Source organism: Lucilia cuprina, chromosome 2 (genome assembly GCF_022045245.1).
Source record: "Lucilia cuprina isolate Lc7/37 chromosome 2, ASM2204524v1, whole genome shotgun sequence".
NCBI lineage: Eukaryota > Metazoa > Arthropoda > Insecta > Diptera > Calliphoridae > Lucilia > Lucilia cuprina.
In genome coordinates, this window is record NC_060950.1 from 2,322,495 (window position 1) to 2,341,534 (window position 19,040).

Consider the following 19,040-nt stretch of genomic DNA (forward strand, 5'->3'; position numbering starts at 1 on the left):
CGTGTGTGACGGACACACGATTGCCAATAGAAAAAAATCGATAGAAACATATTAACAATCATACCCCTAGCTACACATAGCTAAGTGTTGCATAAAAAAAACGCTAACAAAATTCTAATGCAGGCAAGCATTCGTTTTTGATTTTTAAGCAGAATGTTAAGATTTGCATATTAACAAAAAATATTAAACAATTTAAAAAAAATGTGTGTTACTAGTAGTGTGCGTTTTTATTAATTTTGGTAAGAAAAAAATGGCAACAAAACAAAAAAAAATACACACGTAAAAAATATTAAAATAAATGGCATGTATTTTTAAACAGAAAACAGCAATAAAAACCAACAATAACAGCCATTGCAACAACACTAATAATAATAGCCAACAACTTTTGCGACAAACTGCAACACAACTCCAGCAACAACAATTATTATCAACTTAATTTGGTTTAACTACCAGATTTGGCAGTTTTAACAGGTTTAAATGCGTTTTATGGTAATTTTTATATATTTCGCGCTACAATCAGAAAAAAATGAAAAACCATATGAAAAAAATCAAATAAAATTTGTTAAAAAATGGTGGCAGAAAAATATGTATAAATATATTTATTTTATGTAATAATAATTGTATGCCATATAGCAGAAGAAAAATTATTATGAGTTTTGGTAAAAGTATTATTAAGTTATAGATTAAATTGATTTTGTTTTAAAAATATATTATTGCAAATCTGTTATTAACAAATGAGTTGTCGTTAAAGCTGTGAAAAATGGCAGGGATTTGATTTATAATTTAGTATGTTTATGTTAAAAATTTCTAAAAGCCATTGTCTATTACATCTCATCTTCACTAATTTATATGGGGTAACACAGGAATTACATGCTTTCATAATATTGTTCATTACAAGATTTGTGTTTCTTAAGCAGAGTACCAAAAATATGCTAAAGTTACTGTAAAAGTAAAATTGATAAATAATTGATAAAGCTAGCATTTTAACTGATTCTTTCTTGAAAAAAAGCAACCAATCACTGACCAAACACGAAAAGATATCATTAGCTATATATGCATATATACCGGCACTTGTCCTGCTGTTCGCCACTAGCTCGTTCATTAGTTTGCAATTTAATTTTCTATACCATGCGTCAAATTTTCTGCTTGCTCTAAAATCGCACTATTTCTAAAATGTTCATAAAGTTTATAAATGTAAATTTAGTTCAAACTTTCAACTCTATCTAATTTTTAAGCAAAACCTCTCATTCTTATTCACTCAAGGACGAGCACGAAGGATACATATACTTTAGCAACATATAGTTTTTTTAAAAAATCATAATGTATATAGATTTAGTATTTCAAAAAGATGTAAAACAGAAAAATTGTTTGAAAAATGTGAATGTTATTAAAAATTCCCCATGCCATTAACGTGTCTCAGATTATTTGATTAGGAAATATTTGAAAAATATAACTTGTTTTATAAAATATTCTAATAAATCTAATTACATAAAATAAATATATATTTACTCGAACATAAGTATTTGTCCTTAAAAGATATAGTGAACCTGTTCTTAGCTATGATCAACAAAAAAAAAAGAAAAAGAAATAATTTTTTTACATGGCAGTTTAAAAACTCCATTTTCAGTTTTTTTGAAATCTTTGTTAAATTAATTTAAAAATTTTTGAAATACAACCAGGGTATTTATGATCAATATATTAGGGAATAAAACAGAGATATTAGAAAAAATTAGGTCAATACCTCTTATAGTTAAGCTGTACCTGCGAATCTCGCGAAAAACCTTTTTTTGTAATATTTTAGAAAATATGTCCTAATTCTTTACAAAACAAAATAAATCGGGAAATCCTTTACGACTTAGGATTTGGAGGTCAAATTTAGCAATATTTGTAAATTCCTATTAAAACATTTCAAAATATTATTTATTTGTTTGCTAAATTTTCTAAAATTACAGGAATTTATAATGTATGGTCTGATATTTTAAATAACAACAACAAAAAATAAAATTAACCCTTTATAGCACTTGGGTGCAATATAATCCTAATGTTCATTGTGAATTTTTTTATAAATTCCTGTAAATTTAGAATATATATCAAACAAATAAAAATTATTTATTACATATAACATTTTGTTATGTTCAATATAATTTTTCAATTATCTTTTAATAACAAAAAGTGTTAGTAATCTTGAACTTATAAAATACTTTTGAATAAAATGATTATTTTATATTTTTTATTAAATATCAACAATAATATTTTTTATTTTCTTACAAAAATAATAAATACTCTCTCTCTCTCGAAAAGACAAAAGAGAACAGGATACTGTGCACAGAAATTTCGTTAAGCTGTGCACAGCAATATCATTTCGGTTTATTCGTTATTTGAGATTTGACAATTTTAATTTACTCGAACGATTAATCGTCAAAAAGTAATCGATTAACCGAACGACGATTAATCGTTTGAATACTCTAGTATGTACATATAAAAACAATATTTTCTCTAAAAACTAAAAAATATTTTATCTTAGTGCTTTTTTCGAGAAATACACGTTCTTCAATTTGGTGCTTTTTGAAATTTTAAAGTTGACAACCCTGATAACTTTTTATTTATTAAAAAAAAATACTCTCAAAAACACAGAAGAGAGCATCCTGCTGTGCACAGAAATTTCGTCTCGCTGTGCACAGCAAAACCATTTTTTTATATGTGCTGCGTCAAGTTAAAGTGGGCCTAGGGATACGCAGCAGCCTAGCTCCCATAAGAAATACACGTGTTTGTGTGATTGCGCAGCAAAATCTGCTGATTCGCAGCAACTCTCTCTCATAGCAACTTGAAAGATGAGATGATAGCGAGTGACGATTTGTGAAAATATTTTTATGTGGTTTCAATAAATGTCATATTTTTTTCATATGTGATTTGACATTCTGGAAACTCAAATACATCTTTATGCTATACTCTGCTTACAATTTATGCTTTTTTACAATATTATTTTATGTTGCGCCATCTATGTTTCATTAAAAATAAAAAATTATGCTTATTAAAGACACTTTTAATTTTTTATTTTTACACTGACTATGAAGCAATGTTTCAATACCAAAGACCAGAACCTCTACAACAGTGGCCCCCAAACTAGAAATTTGAAAAAAATATTCAAACGACGGATATGAAAATGCTTAAAAAGCTTTCAAAAAGTTAAAAATACTTTTTAAATTCAATGAGGTAAATTGATACAAAAATGCATATTTTGTAAATAAAGAATAAGATATTTTTTTTAGCATTTTTTAAACAAAAAACAATAAATTGATCTCTAAATAATCTGAGATAAAATTTTATAATAATCATAAAATATAATAATAAGTTGCATCCCTCATTCATCAATTTAAAATGTCAACTAATGAAAAATTGTTTAGACGTCATGGGCGTCTAACTGGCTACTTGATATACACACATTAAGTTACTAGACGACCATTTGGCGCCAAAATATATCCTTGAAGCTTTTGTTCTCTTTTTCTCTTATTTACACTCACGCACACCAGTTCGCAAATCCTTTTCGATTAAATTCATACAAACATTTCTACATATTTTTAGTTAGTAACTGAAAACAAACAATATTTCATAATGGGATGTAAATAATAATAGTATGAGTAGCAATAGTGTAGAATGACAGTATGTAATAGAATTTTTGAAAACTTTCTTACGCATCTTCCGCCTCTTGCCACAAGCTGTAAAGACAAAAAAACACACACACGTACACACAAAGGGTTTTCCACACATTCTTTATGCTCCATCCCATACAACTTAACACACAAATACTACGTCATGCCCAGAAAACCGAATGGAAAATTATACGAAAATCGTTTTATATTATTTCTATTCGTTTGAGCTTCTTCCGCCATCAGTGATGGTTTTTACAATCAGTTGCTCTACAATTCACTTGGTGTTTGCATCGTAAATATTTAAAATTTTATAAAAAAAAATAAGAACAAAATTGTTTAACCTAAAACAATAAACAAATTGTAGTGAAATATTTAAACTCTGTAGTAATTTGCTATAAATTATTATAATAATAAATTTAATAATTTCTTAAGCTAAACGGTGCATGTTTAGAAATACTTTCAATTTGTCTATTTTACATTTAATTGACAATTATTGACAATAGTGTTTTTTCTCCTACGAACATTGTTCTCTTTGAGTGAAACTTTGTTAGAGTTGAATTATTCAAGTGTCAATCTCCGTGGCTGAAAGTTATTAGAAAAACACTTGCGTATTTAGATCGTTTTTGTGAAAGAAAACCGATTTATACATTTTTGCATTTGTTTAAACAAGTGTAAACGTATTCTATAAATAAAAGGAAATTTCAACAAAAGAAGGAACAGAAAAAATATCAATCGCAAGCATGAAAGTAATGATAATAAGTCTAGTCATTTTGACAGTTGTTTACAAAATTAAAGGTAAATGTTTATATTTAAAAGATATTTAATAAAATTAGTAAATTTTTTTGCAATATTTATTTGATGACAAAAATACATTTTTGTTTAAAAAAGTTGAATTTTAATTTACTGTATAATTAAATCGTTGACCCATTGCAGTGTGGAACAATTTCCATCTTAAGCTGTCAAATCTTTAAATTTTTTTTTCTAATTTTTTTTACAATTTTTTTAAATTATTTTCTTATTCAAATTTTTATTACAATTTTTTTTTAAATAAATTTGGTTTTTCACTGGTCATTTTAATAATCATTACATATCTTATTCTTGTTTTCGATTATGGTATATATAGTATATAAGTATATACATATATTTGATTTATATCGCAACTATTCTTTATTAGTTGTTTAGTATTGCAATAAACTATTTTTAATGGTTCAGGATTTCAGCTAGCTAGTGCCCCCAGGATGCAGTTTAAAAAGTCATAATTTTAACAATTATAAATAAAGCATTTTACAAATCGGTTCATAAAAAACCCAAATCCTTATTTAAGAACTATTTTGAAAAATCAGTTTAAATGGTTTTAAAGCGTCCTGATTTTTTTGGTCCTTTTAGGGAATTTAAAAGGTTACGATCCAAAAATAAGAACGTGTATTTTAGTTCTTTTAAAAAATACTTTTTTACTTTTTTAATATCTACTTTGTAAAATCGAGCCATAATTAAAAAAAAAATTGGTCTTAAGAATTTTTGGACCGACATGATCCCTATTCGTGAATTATTTTGGAACTAAGAAGCCTGGTTGTTACTACATCGATGACAAATAAATTTTCCCCATAAATAGGTGTATAAGATTAGAAGAAATATCAGAGGGACTCATTTACATTCCTTTGTAAAACCGATAACTACTGAATTAATAGAGCTAGATAACTTCGATACTTAAGTACCTTCGCTCTCTCCTGTACTCATTCGATTAGCTTCAGATTAGACTTTAAATCTCAGACCCATACAAAAGAGTTGTATTCCATTTTCTGTGAGTATAAATGATGTCAACAATAAATAGATCAAATCGAATAAAATATGAGTTAGACAATGTGTATTTTAATAATACGATGATGTCAACATGGGGTCCTTATGATAAATTTCATGTCGTAAAATACCACCAAATATAGTCGGATTTATCACCCATCCATCCTCTCACATTTTCTTAACTCTTTCACGTGGACGGGACACCGGTGTACCAAGATTTTTTTTAGTTTTTTTTTCTCGATTTGGAGCTTTATTTCTAGTTCACAGCTACAGTCAATAGTTATTTCAAACGAAAATTACGTTATTTTTTTAGAATTTTACATTCTAAAAAGGATAATATCCTGCGATATCCTTCGAAAACACTTTTTCCACTGTTCATAAAAAATGACCAATATACGTCAAAATAAAGTGTGTGGTGAAGTCATATCCATAAAAAGATCAGCGACTTTGTTTTGTGCGGGAAAGGGCTAACAAATTTGTTTAACAATCTTTAGTAATGTATAAATTTACTTTTATTACTCACTGCACCAAAACCTTAAACAATGTATTTCTCTTCTCAATCTTAAGTATTACATTTTAATAATTTACAAAAAACTATAAATTTAGCAAAACTCCACAATAGTTTTTTACTGCTGTAAAAAGGTCATAAAAATTAAATTAATTCTTTAATAATATCCAACTGTCAAGTAAATTGTATTGTTTTTAATTAAAAACAAACAATACAAAATGTATTTAACTGAGCTGAGTGGCCGCTTAATATATTATGTAGTTCAAATTACAATAAGTTTAATTTATTGAAATTTCAATAAATACTAAATTAGTCAACACATAAGTGTAATAAAAATAAAATAAAGACATGAAACAAAATTACACTACAATTAAGAAAAGTATGTAAAAAATTCAAAGTATTTTTTTAAGAACTTTAGAAAATAAACAAATTTGTACATAATTATTTACATATATGTACTTACGTACATATTTCCAAAATGCTTTTTTTGGTTTTTCTTCAAAAATACAAATAAGACGAACATTTAGAATATTTTTAGAAACAATAGCAAATATTGTGTGAAATTAAAAAATTTCTATTAATTGCTTTTTTTAAGTGTGTGTTTTGTGTTTTAGTTGTTTGTGTAGTAATTACATCTGTTTAAGCAAGGTCAATAATAATCACCTGGCGCGCGGTTAAATTTGTATATAAACAAAATCGTGTGAAATACTAGGCATAGTGAAAAACTTACTTCACTAAAAAATATAACTAAATTTTGTATGAAATTTTGATTTATAAGCCTTTGATAAAAATTTATATATAAGACTCTTAACCTATATTAAATATTACAATATTAAAGGCATTTTTGTGAAAATGTTTTGCTGTATTTATTTCGCACTTGAATACACTTGGTTTTAACTAGTTATTTTTACTATAAACATGTTGCTGCAACATTGTCAACTATACTTTCCTTCTTGTATTACTTGGTAACAGGTGGCTGTAACAGTTTTATCAAAACCGGATAATATACCTGTGATGCTATAAATTTAAGGGAAAAAATCTGCGTTTTTAGTTTTTCATTTCGTAATCAAAGTTTTTAAAAGTAAATTTTTCAAAGAATATTTTAAAATACTTTTACTAATCAAACAATGTCAAATTTGGTGTCAAGCCAACAAGAAGAGTTGGGAAATATGTTGTGTCATTTTTATTTTATACTGTAAGGATGAATATCTGTCTAAAATGTCTTTTAAAATTCTTATCCTTAAAAATCTATTAAAATTTTCAAATTTATATTTCAAAAAATTTCTGAAAGATTTTTTTATGCATCTTTCGATCCTGACAGAATAAACAAAAATTAAAACACAATCTATTTTATAATTCTTTTTGTTAGCTTGACATCAAATTTGGCATTGTTTGATCAGTAGAAGTAATTTAAAATATTTTTTGAAAATGTACTTCTTAAAATTTTGAAGTCCTTTAAAAAGGACACAGGATCATGAAATAAAAAACTAACAAAGCAATTTTTCTCCATTAAATTTATAGTTTCAGACGTATATCATCCGGTTCATGTCTAATTTTGAGTGTCGGACGGTGTTATAATTCAAGATTTTAGATCAAATCCTATGTTTTGCGAACAATGTCATAAAACGACAAAATAACCTTAATCATATAGCGCTTAGTGTATAAAAATACAAAAACAATTTAATTGTTTAAAATTAAGTAATAAAAAACCACTACACTAAAATCAAGAAAATATTAAACAATTTATTTTCTATCAAAAACAACAAGTACTTGTAGGAGTACTCGTAAAAAAAGAACATGAATAAAATACATTTGATTTTTTTTAAATCAAAGAATATTCTAAAAGAACATAATTAACTTTATTTTATATTATTTTTTTTTGATGCTTTTAAATAGAATACGAAAAAAGTTAAAGCTGATTTTATAATAGATTTACATATGTATGTATGTATGTATATATGTATGTATGTATGTATGTATGTATGTATGTATGTATGTATGTATGTATGTATGTATGTATGTATGTATGTATGTATATAAATAACTTCAACAATATTCCAGTTTTTTTTACATTAATCACACTATATTGTGACTGAGTCCCTTCAAATATGATATCTCGGCTAATTCTAGCAACATTTTGAAAATTGTTTATTTAATATTTAATTACAACCACCTTGGTGGTTGTATAATATCTAATCCTAGACATCAAGTCTAATTTCCATCACTGACATGTTTATCTTTGTACCATTTAGTTTATATTCTTAGAATTATCTACAAAAATACATATTTAAAGAATCGATAATTTCTATCAAAATATTTTGTTTGACTTTGCAATGAATTTGAATTCTATTTGTAGCCATAGACCTTTGGCATTGTTATGATTTGTTCGGTATTTTTTGCTACACAATTGTTGTATTGTTTATACAAATTTAATTATATTTCTCGGGTTTTAATTTAGAAATTATAGAATTTTTTTAAACCTTAAGAGCTACAAAAATTTTTGAAAAAAAATTATATATTTTTTGGGATAAATAATTATGTCAATCAAGAATTCGTGACTCTTCCATTTAACACTGAATTTTAATCACTATACACATGTTGAACATGAATAACATATTACTGCCATATTTTACTAAAATTATATATATTGATCACATTATTATTTTGCTCTAGTCACATGTTATTGCAACATTTTTATAAGAAACACTGGAATGAATATTTGAGTATATTTGAGTTACTCTATTGTTTAACAGTAATCTAGAGAGTAGATACTTTCTGCTACAACACATTCCCAGCAGTTCGACAAAGAGTCAATACAATTGTATCATTGATTAAAAATCACACTAAATAACAAAATATCATGATACGTTTAAGGGTTAAAATAAGAATTAGTGAATATTTTAATGTGTTTTTACAAACAAGAGCAAAATTTGAAAAATATTTTTTTCTTTTATTTTGTAGCAAACGTAAATCTATTAAACAATAATGTTTGATTTGTATTTATTTTAATTGTGCTTGATTTATAGGTTTAAAATAATTACACGTGGTTGTATAAAGTGATCTATTATAAAATCGAATTCATTTAAATTGGTGAACACAAAATATTTAATGGGTTTTCAATGCACAAAAAATCTATTAAAACTATAGAAAATTTTAAAAAATATTAAGGATTAATTTAATTTTAGGTATCCACATAGTGAGACTGATTAAGATATAACTAAGTGGAACTAATTCTTATATATAAGTACTATGTTTAACTCCTTTTTAGCCTTGTTTTCATTACAAATGTCTTATGTTTAAAAAAACGCACTATGTTATTTTTTTAAGTAACACTGCATTTATTGCCAAAAATTCCATTTTAAAAGTCGGTCATACTTTTGTCTTTAATTGTATATATTTTTAAATGTCTGCCAATTTATTTATTTGTATTTATGTAGATCATTGTACGTTTTATGATTTTAAATTTAAAGTAATATTTTTGTGTTTCATTTATTGTTGGTGGTAAATACAATTTGACACATGAGAAAATTTTCAACAATTTCAAATTTAATTTATGAGGAATGAAAGTAAAAGTGAAATAATTTATCTTTTTCTGAAAAACGGTATAAGGAGACTTTTGAAAAGGAAAGATGTAACAAATTTTTCGCAAAAAAAAAATGCAAAAGAGAATTTAAAATAAAATGACAAATATAAAAATTAGTTTGTCGTTTTAAATTACATACATATGTACATTGAATATGTAATTCCCAAAGGGTGATAGTATAATTCCATACCAAATAATACATCATTCTACATAAAAGAAAATCCCACAGTTTTCACAAATACTTTTTAATATTCATTTTTAATATTTGAAATTTAAAAAATTAGCAAATTAATTTCCGTTTCTCAGTATGAAAGCTTAACCTTCTAATTGGTTTGCAATTTCTATTTAAATTTATAGATTTTTGTAAACAACAATTTTATGTGAAGCAACATGCATTCACAGCAAACTACTAGTAAAAGTATGGATAAAGTAATTCTTTATCCAGGGAGTGCCGAGTGCCACAATAATTTCAATTTCATTTAATTTGTTTTCACATATTTCATGCTCTGTTTCGTAAGACGCCGTTAGATGGCAGGTAATAAGCAGACTAACAGCCAGACCCACTTTTGGTGGTAAAATACTTCAATAGTTAAAGAAAATCATATGGACTTGGAATATGGAGATTTTTCAATTTGACACCATGACCTAAATTTTTGAAATACATATGAATTTCCTTTCTAAATAGATTTATGTTTATTTTGTTTTGTTTATTTCGCAGCAAGTCAAGGCAAAGAAAAGCAAAAACTTTTTTAAAATTTCATAAGAATACTTTGCAAAAAATAAATGTATGTATTGAAGCGAAAAGGTCATAAAAGCAATTATTAACTCCCTCTTTTAGCAGTTGTTTATACAAATACATAATAAAGTTTTTACCAATATTTTGCAAATTTTTTTTTGGCATCAATTGATTATTTTAAAGGTCATATTCCGTTGTTTGTTTTTCAGTTACCTTTTTTCAAATCCGTATATCAATTACATATCAATTGTTGTCATGGTCATATTGTTTATAATTATCATTATTATTATATATCTCTCTTGTTTTCATAAACCATAATTTTTTTGTTTTATAATTGTATAGAGAAAAATCCTTTCAGTCAAAATCTTTTTGTATACAGACTTCAGCCATGAATGTTTTTATGTTGTATCTGTGTGTCTCCAGTACATGTCTGGGCGCCATGTAGACGCCTGCTCCAGATAATAATAGTTTACTAGTTAAGTAACACATCTCACACTCCGTCCTTCTTTGCCCCATTCAGTATGCTGTATTTTTTATCATCCCTCTCAATTTATTCAATACACACGCACACATAAAACGTATTCTAACAACGCACTAACTAACTGTATTTAAAGTTGTTTTTCTTTATTTTATTCCTCATAAAGTTGGACAGTTGGGTAGTGAGCGGTAGATAGCTTATGACACATACAACGTACATTCATACATTAAAATGCGTATGAATCTGTGTGCTAATGTTTCCATGGCTCAAATGATTACCCATCATCTGGAATACTTATTCCTTTAATCAAGTAAATGTTTTCATGCTGTTAAAATGACTTTTTTGAAGAAAGAAATCCTTAGTCTTGTTTATGAGTAAAGTTCCACATAAAAACCCAGTGACGGTTATAAAAAGTGTGTCTAATGATTGTTAATTTCTGTGCAAAAAATTGATTTTTTATTTTTTAAATATATTCAATTTACTACACATATGTCATGGGTCTTTTTTTCTTGATTTCCTTCTAATATGTATGAGTTATATATTCTCAATGGAAAAGTCTTAGGTTGCCTATTTGTCCTTATATGATGTTCAAGTTTTTCACGCAAAATTTTATTACTCAGCTTTTTCCGTTTCTAAGATATTCGATTTTAAAACGTATAGGTGGGCGTGGCACCTTGCCAAATAATATAGATGTACATATATCCTTAATGATTCGACATGTGGCCAGTTGACCACAGGACTTGTCCTGGCTGGCCAGTCAGTTGAGGTTCAGGATTAATATAGTTGCTTTGGTTTAAACCCAAATTCGCGGGAAACGTAAGTTGCGGTTAAAAGACTGATGCACGGTGAAATGTATATATTCTATTGTCGGAGTGACTGTGAGACTAAGCTTTGGTTTAACCTCCTATTAATAAACAGCATTTTATCAAATTTCCATACGAAATTTTATTTATAAATCGTTTATAAATTAAAAATTTGTTTATGAATATGTATGAATATATATGTTTAATGTATATAATACAGGATGAACGTAGGTGTATACTGATCTCATCCGCCCGTATACCTAGGGTGAGACTGTCACATTTTGCCTTTTTCTGAGTGTGTCAGATGAATGAGAAGTGTGCAGGGTTGAATGGTGATGGGTAAAAGGTATCTTATGCATGTGATACCATTGAATTTTTTCTTCCTCGTCATATCAGATTTACTTATTACAGTTTTTTCTCTGTGAGTAAGAACAAAGTCTTCGGCTTATTTGATAGATTCGTACTTCGGTCTACCAGTTAAATATCTAGGTGCTGTTGCAGACTAAACAGAGACTATCTATCCCATCTGCGTGGTTGCAAAAGAAAGTGATGTTTTTGCATCTCGAAAGTTAAGCAACGTGACAGCAATGTTTAGAAATTAGATAGCTTAAGTATTTGAGCAAATAGCTACCTGTGAGTGGAGCACAATAGGGTGGTCGTAAGCCGTTACAAGAGTTCACCCAGTAAAATTGGAAAGTGAAGTCGAAGAAAATTTTCACTCATCTGTCCTCATGTCATGCTTTCGAAAAATTTCCTAGTTAAAATCAGCAAAATCGGTCTATATAGATATGACAAATGAATTGACAAACCTAATACAATAAAATAACAATTATATTGGTTTTATCAAATTTAAAGGTAGTGTCAGCGACGGTATATTGTGTGTGTCGTAAAATTAAAGAAACAATTATTTGGAGTAAATAAATATAGAACCCTAACTTGTGTTACTTCATATTGCTTAAAAACCTCCACTATATTATTATAATATATAATATTTAAATTCTTAAAAAAATTATGATTTTTATTTACGCATTACTGAAACTAAATTACTTTTTCAGTAATTTATTCAAGTTCAAAACACAGACTAAAATGTAATTTTGTTTAAAATAATGATTCCCATAGGAATTAACTTGAAATAAAAAACTACCAAATAAAAAACTATAATTAAATAATAAATACAATGATATTAGACACTTTGAAGGACAAACAGTCCTTACTCCTTTGTCTAGTTCAAATAACAGTTGGAAATTTTTAAACAACTTTAAAATTTAATTTTATAAATAATAATTAAAAGTAATTGAAAACAAAAAAGCTTCATCATTTTGCAAAATAACATAAAACTGATGAACACTTGCTGTTTATATGTATTTCAACAAATCGTTTTCTATCAGTCGCCCAGCCCACAACATATGTATGATATCTTTCGTCATGATGATTTTAAAATTATGCTCGTGTTTTCTTTCGTCATTAAATTTAATTTCTAATTTTACGTTAATAAACATAAATAAGTAGGTACTACTGTGAACATTCGCTTAAACGAACTACGAATTTCTAAAGGAACTAATTTTATCCTTGAAAGCAGGTCCTCCTAAAAGTTAGAGTAACTACATTTAGTTTTTAAACATACTAGTTTGAACACTTCAGAGAATTCAGTATATTATAGATTCTATAGGTTTTTGTTCGAAATTATTTCAAAGCAAAACATGGTAATGACTTGTAGTTACTTAACAACTGACTTTTCAATGACTACTACAACTACCGTGTGCATTACTTAGAAGGAATCTAGTAACGACTTACAATTTGCTACAAACAAAAAATATATATTTTTTCGAAATCTAAATCCTTATTTGCAGGTGGTCGTAGTAAGTACTTAAATAACACCCAATTTGTAAGCGAACGTTGTAAGTACATGCCTTCAATGTTATCAACATGTTAAAATAATAACTTATGCATTACTTATTACAAATTAAACTTTTTGTACTCGTTATAAAACTAATTATTTGAGAAAAATTCTAAAGTTTTCCTTAGAAATTAGGTTTAAAATGAAATCTTGTTTGACTCATATAAATCATAAATATTGAATATTTTTAATTATTTGAAATATTGCTCGATACATGAAATCTTAAATTTGTTCTAAGTTGTACATTATTTAATGATCATCATTAAAATCCAATTTATCGAAGACAAACAATTATTTTTAACTTATTGGAATATTTAAATGTTTAATTAAAAATAAACATATGTGCGATGAAATAAATATTGAAACAGCTATTCGAAAAGATAGAGCACAGTGGGATTTTTGCTAAAAAAATAAATCTTTATAAAAAATTAAAAAAAAAATAATTTTTTGCAGCTTTTGAATAAATATTGTAAAATGAAATAAAATTATTTTTTGTTTGACAAAACATCTTTTTGCCAGCTTACAATAGTAACACTCCTAATAGTTATCTATGACGCTTCGTACTCGCTCTTTAATAATTTCTATTTCATTGACCTTAATTCTCGTAAACAAGTTGAAAATATTTATAATTTACGACAAAAAAAACAAAATTACAATGTAACGTTAAAAAAAATACATATGAACTTAAAAATGAGAACTCAGCAAAATACTAAAAAAAATTATCTCAACAATAATAAACACAAATACTTTTTTATTTTTATTCCATTGAAACGCGTGAGAATTTTACAAATTGTCCTTTTGTTATGTTATGGTGGGCAGCGTGTTATTTTGTAGGATGTTTGTTCTTTTTATTTTATTATTATTGTTGAGCTTTTCCAAAGCGCGTGTAAGTTTGTTTGTAAAAAGTTCTTATTTTTTTACATATATAAAAGTTGACATCATCAAGAAATTATTGTTGTAGTCATGCATTCATACATGTAAAGTATCTAATAGAATGGAGTAAATTTTCACGGTAGTCTGTTAAGGGTAATTGTTTGATTTTATTATAGATTATATATATGAAGACAGATATAAATATTTGTAGATGTACACTGCCAAAGATATATACATGCATAAGTATGTATGTGTATATTTTCAATAGAAAATTAAATTATTTTGTTTGTAGGCTCTTACTACTTTTTCTAGTTAATGACCAGGAAATTATGTTTGTATGTCGCCCTGCTACTATACTATCCATTGTGCCTATTAATATCTATGTATGTTTATATTTATTTGCATTATTACAAAGACCTATTTATTAAAAGGTTGTAATACAAAAATGATTGATGTTAAATCTAATTTAGTCCTTTTACAATTTTTTGGTAATTATAAATTTCAAAATTTTAATCAGAAGAAACCTGACTTGCAGAAGATACGATTTCATTAGGAGTATCATTTATTGGCGACAATCAGCAAAAAAAAAAAACTTTCTAAAAATGTGAAAAAAACTAAAACTTCTAAGATTTGTGATTTTCAAAATGGACCCCTGATTAGTTATGGACTGAACCAGAAACAATTTATGTGAATGATTTGAATATACCCAACACACATTCTTGTTAAAATAGGAAACTTAGAAATCATGCCTAATAGAATTATTAAAGATTTGGATTTGACAAACATACATTGATACATACATACAGACGGACAGACAAACGGAAAATTGAAAACGAATTAATCAAGCAAATATAAACCCATTAAGAGTTACAAATTGTATTTGTAGCATTAAAGATCTCAAACTTGTATTTTTGATATTATGAACTGAATAATTGCATATAGAAACCTATTTTAACTAAAACATATTTCTTAAAAATTTCTAGCTGCCGAACCCTATTTACAATGCTGGCATTGTAGTTCAGATACCCATGGATCTGAAGACTTTTGTGGCAATGAATTTAAGGAAAGCAATATACCTGACTCATTAAAGGAACGCAATATTAGTGTGATGCGCAGCTGCAACAGTACCATCAATTCTGAACATGAAAGAGCCGTCTGTCGCAAAACCATAGAAGAAAGTAAGTATTTTCTAAACATTCAAACTAAATCCTTTTTAATATGATTATTTTTAAATTTTCTAGTTAATGGCAAACAGGTGGTAAAACGTTTCTGTTATTACACCAATAAATCAGATACTTTGGATCATTGCCGAAATGAACCCACCGAAAAGAATGTTAATCGGGTGTTTTGTGAGGACTGTCTAACCGATAAGTGTAACAATGCATTTAAATTCGATATTTCATGGAGTATTCTCTTCAGCGCCACTTTGCTGACATTATTCTTAGCCATAAAAACTAAAAGAGTTTAAATTTTAGCATAAATTAAAAAAAAAAAAAATAATTACATTTTCCAAAAAGACAATTCCATGTTTAAGAATAACAGCCATTTAACTTATAAGTGAACACAAAAAGTCAGTCCACTTATGTAAAGTATTTTTAAAATTTATTTTAAGTTAAAATTTGGTATTCAGTTGAAAAAAAAAATTAAATTATAAATTTTAATTTGTGATATTTGTTTTAAAATGCATTATAAATTAAGTAAATGTAGCTGTAAGCTGTTGAATTTGTTTAGATTTTAATTTTAAATTATGTTAAAATTTATTTGTTTTTTATATATGTAATTTACAAAGCAAAACGTCATTTCTACATACTTTCGTATTAATTAAACATGCAACTAATTGAAAAGTTCAAGTTCAACACAAATATTTTAATTTACATATATTCCTAAAGCAGAATTAATTTAATACACAATACACACACCCACTCACCTCCGATTTTTTCCGGTTTCCTGCAATTAAAAATGATAAATATTATTAAAAAAAGTTTTTGTTTATATAAAAATATAGCTGTTTTTAAAAAGAAATTTAATAATTTAAAAATTTTATGCCAATATTAACTGTATTTTAGTTTGTTTTAAATTTGTATAAAATAAAAATATTTGCCTTAATAAACAATTACTTCATGCATATACCAAATAATAATAATTCTTCAAAATTAATAAAACTAAATTTGAAAACTGAAAAAAGTCAGCTTATAAATTGGTATCAAGCTTTAACCTCCTTTCAAAAGAAGAGAGTACATGTAACATATAGTTTCTTCCTATCAACTAATTTTAAAACTTAATAACAGATACTAAACTATCATAATGCATGTAAGGCTTGAATAAGTTCAAAGTTCATGAACTTTTTGTAGCACACGTGTTTTATATGTGATTGTAGTATCTCACGCAATAATTTTAGTTCCTTTTAGATAAAATTCTTTAACTTGTTGATGCATTAGATGGAATAATAGGTGGGATTTATATTGGAGCGTATATTATATCTGGATTGTATGATTGACATATAAACTAGCAGCCTAACACAATCATACATTTAACTGTGAAATGGAATTGATTCAATGAGAAAATAAGCTAGGCGACACCAAATGAAAAGGCTTCGGTGTTGATTCTATCACTCGTTTTGACTACCCTTATCCCCATATCATTTGGATAGGATTTTTTATAAATTATTTTGTTATACTTTTTCAAGTTTACTTGGTATTAACTTTGGTATATTCTAATCTTTTTATGTTATGTTCGGTTGAATAGTTTGCGAAGTCTTTCTAAGATTCCAAATCTTCTATGTTACACATGGTGCTTCCTAGGCGATATCGGCTCTCGTAGGATAAGCGTCAAACTTCTCTCTATCCTTAAGGGTTTCTTAATAAGATCCCGAACATTGTACAGACATGTCCATAAGTTCAACTTCAGTTATCAGTATGAAAACTGTCAATATATCGTTGCGATAAAAAATGCAAAATTTTGTCCGAAGTATTTTGAACTCTATGTACCGAAGATTAATCCTAAATATTTAGGTATGTGATGAAATACATATTTAAAAAATATTTAGGTATGTGGTGAAATACATATTTAAAAATGAATCGAATAGAGATCGACTAAAACGATTTTTTCTATAATTATTATAAGTAATTTGTTATCTGTGTAGTATTTTGCAAGAAAATAATAAACCATTCCTCGATCGAAAATCATCACACCTCTTCAAATCCCTAGAATTCCATCATATACGGGATTGTTTACTAAACACAGTGAACATATAATTATGCTTCTAACATATTTTAAGTTATTAAGTGTAAAGTAACTTTTTAAGTATTTTCCTAATTTAGAACCTTATACATATGTCCATGCCTGGTTCATTTTAAGCACTCATACAAAAGTTTAGCTATAACAGCTTTCAAAAAAGTTTATAAAAAAGCTTTATATTCACTGTATTATACCGAAAACACAATGTTAGCGATACGATTTTTTATAATAAAATAAAAAAAGAATTTAAGAAAATATTTTTATTTATATTTCAATAAAAACCTTTTATATAATAATATGTATGCAATTAAAAAAGGAACATTAAACACTTCGAATATGTAAATTAATTCGGCATTTTTTTCTTCAATATTTTTTTTTTTAAATTTAATAATATTTATTGTGGTATTAGAAGATTTTAATAGCTTGGCGTTTTTTTCAAATTATAGTAAATTCCATTTTAAATTTTTAAACATAAAATATATTTTTTCTTTTAATTTTAAAAACATAAATAAAATAAATACATATAAAATAATTTATTAAAGAAAAATATGATGTTCAATGTATACAAAAAAAAAAAAAAAATAATAAAACCGCCGAAATATGAATCATAACATTTATTATAAAAAAAAAACAATGAAAAAAATAAAGTTCATTTAAATTACAAATTATAAAATTGTTAACCTTTTAAAAAATGAAAAACATAAGTATTTTAATCATGAGTTTATCATTACGCAAAGATTAAAATATTTAAGGAAATTAAAAGGACTTTTTTCAGATTTTAAACGCAACATATTCAAGGACAGATTTTGTTTATAATTTAAAGAAGAAAAACGCACGCAATATTTTAAAAGAAATGAAGCAGAATTGCACGAAAAAAGTACATTAATTTACATACAAGCTAATGAATACAATGGAATAGAGGAAAAACGAACACACAGTTCTTTAACATTATAATCAAAATATCGAACTTAAATAGAATACAATTTTAAGGAAATACTTATTTGCAAATTTGTTAAAAAAGGTTAACTTTTAGTTTGCACTTGTTCTCTCCCAGAACCTTTTTTCAATATCGATCTTTCAACAATAACAAAATGTTCGCCCGCATGTAGTTTACAGAGACAAAGGCATGTTCTTGAACATGTTGTAGAAAACCAATTTTCTATTACAAAATTTTCATTTACATCATTCATTTGCTATCATTCGTTATATCCACAGTATCTTTCTAATGAATACTAATGACAACTCATAAACAAATTACTGCTCAAGTAAAACAACCTTAATGTCTATAATATGATTTTAGCAAATTTTAACAACAAAGCAAAAACATGCAGGATAATGTTGCATGTGGCTTTTTAAAATCCAATTAAATGAAACTTATTTTAATTTAGACAACAAATTGTTGTCTGACTAATAAAGTTTCAAAAAAATGTACTTATGAGGTGAAAACGAGTTTTAATTAAATTTATGTAAATTAGGTT

At 26.3% G+C, this 19,040-nt stretch overlaps 1 protein-coding gene across 1 annotated transcript; it reads left to right on the forward strand.

Annotated features, from left to right (window-relative positions):
* Positions 1–3,979: 3,979 nt before the first annotated feature.
* Positions 3,980–18,047, forward strand: LOC111690354. Its single transcript, XM_023452824.2, has 3 exons — positions 3,980–4,445; positions 15,309–15,503; positions 15,567–18,047. The coding sequence occupies exons 1-3, from the start codon at positions 4,391–4,393 to the stop codon at positions 15,791–15,793; spliced, it is 477 nt and encodes a 158-aa protein (XP_023308592.2). The 5' UTR covers positions 3,980–4,390; the 3' UTR covers positions 15,794–18,047.
* The last annotated feature ends 993 nt before the right edge of the window (positions 18,048–19,040 follow it).

Coding starts and splice junctions, on each gene's coding strand:
- LOC111690354 (XM_023452824.2), top strand. CDS start 4,391: ATGAAAGTAATGATAATAAGTCTAGTCATTTTGACAGTTGTTTACAAA. Junction 4,446..15,308: donor AGTTGTTTACAAAATTAAAG/GTAAATGTTTAT, acceptor AAAAATTTCTAG/CTGCCGAACCCTATTTACAA. Junction 15,504..15,566: donor TCGCAAAACCATAGAAGAAA/GTAAGTATTTTC, acceptor TAAATTTTCTAG/TTAATGGCAAACAGGTGGTA.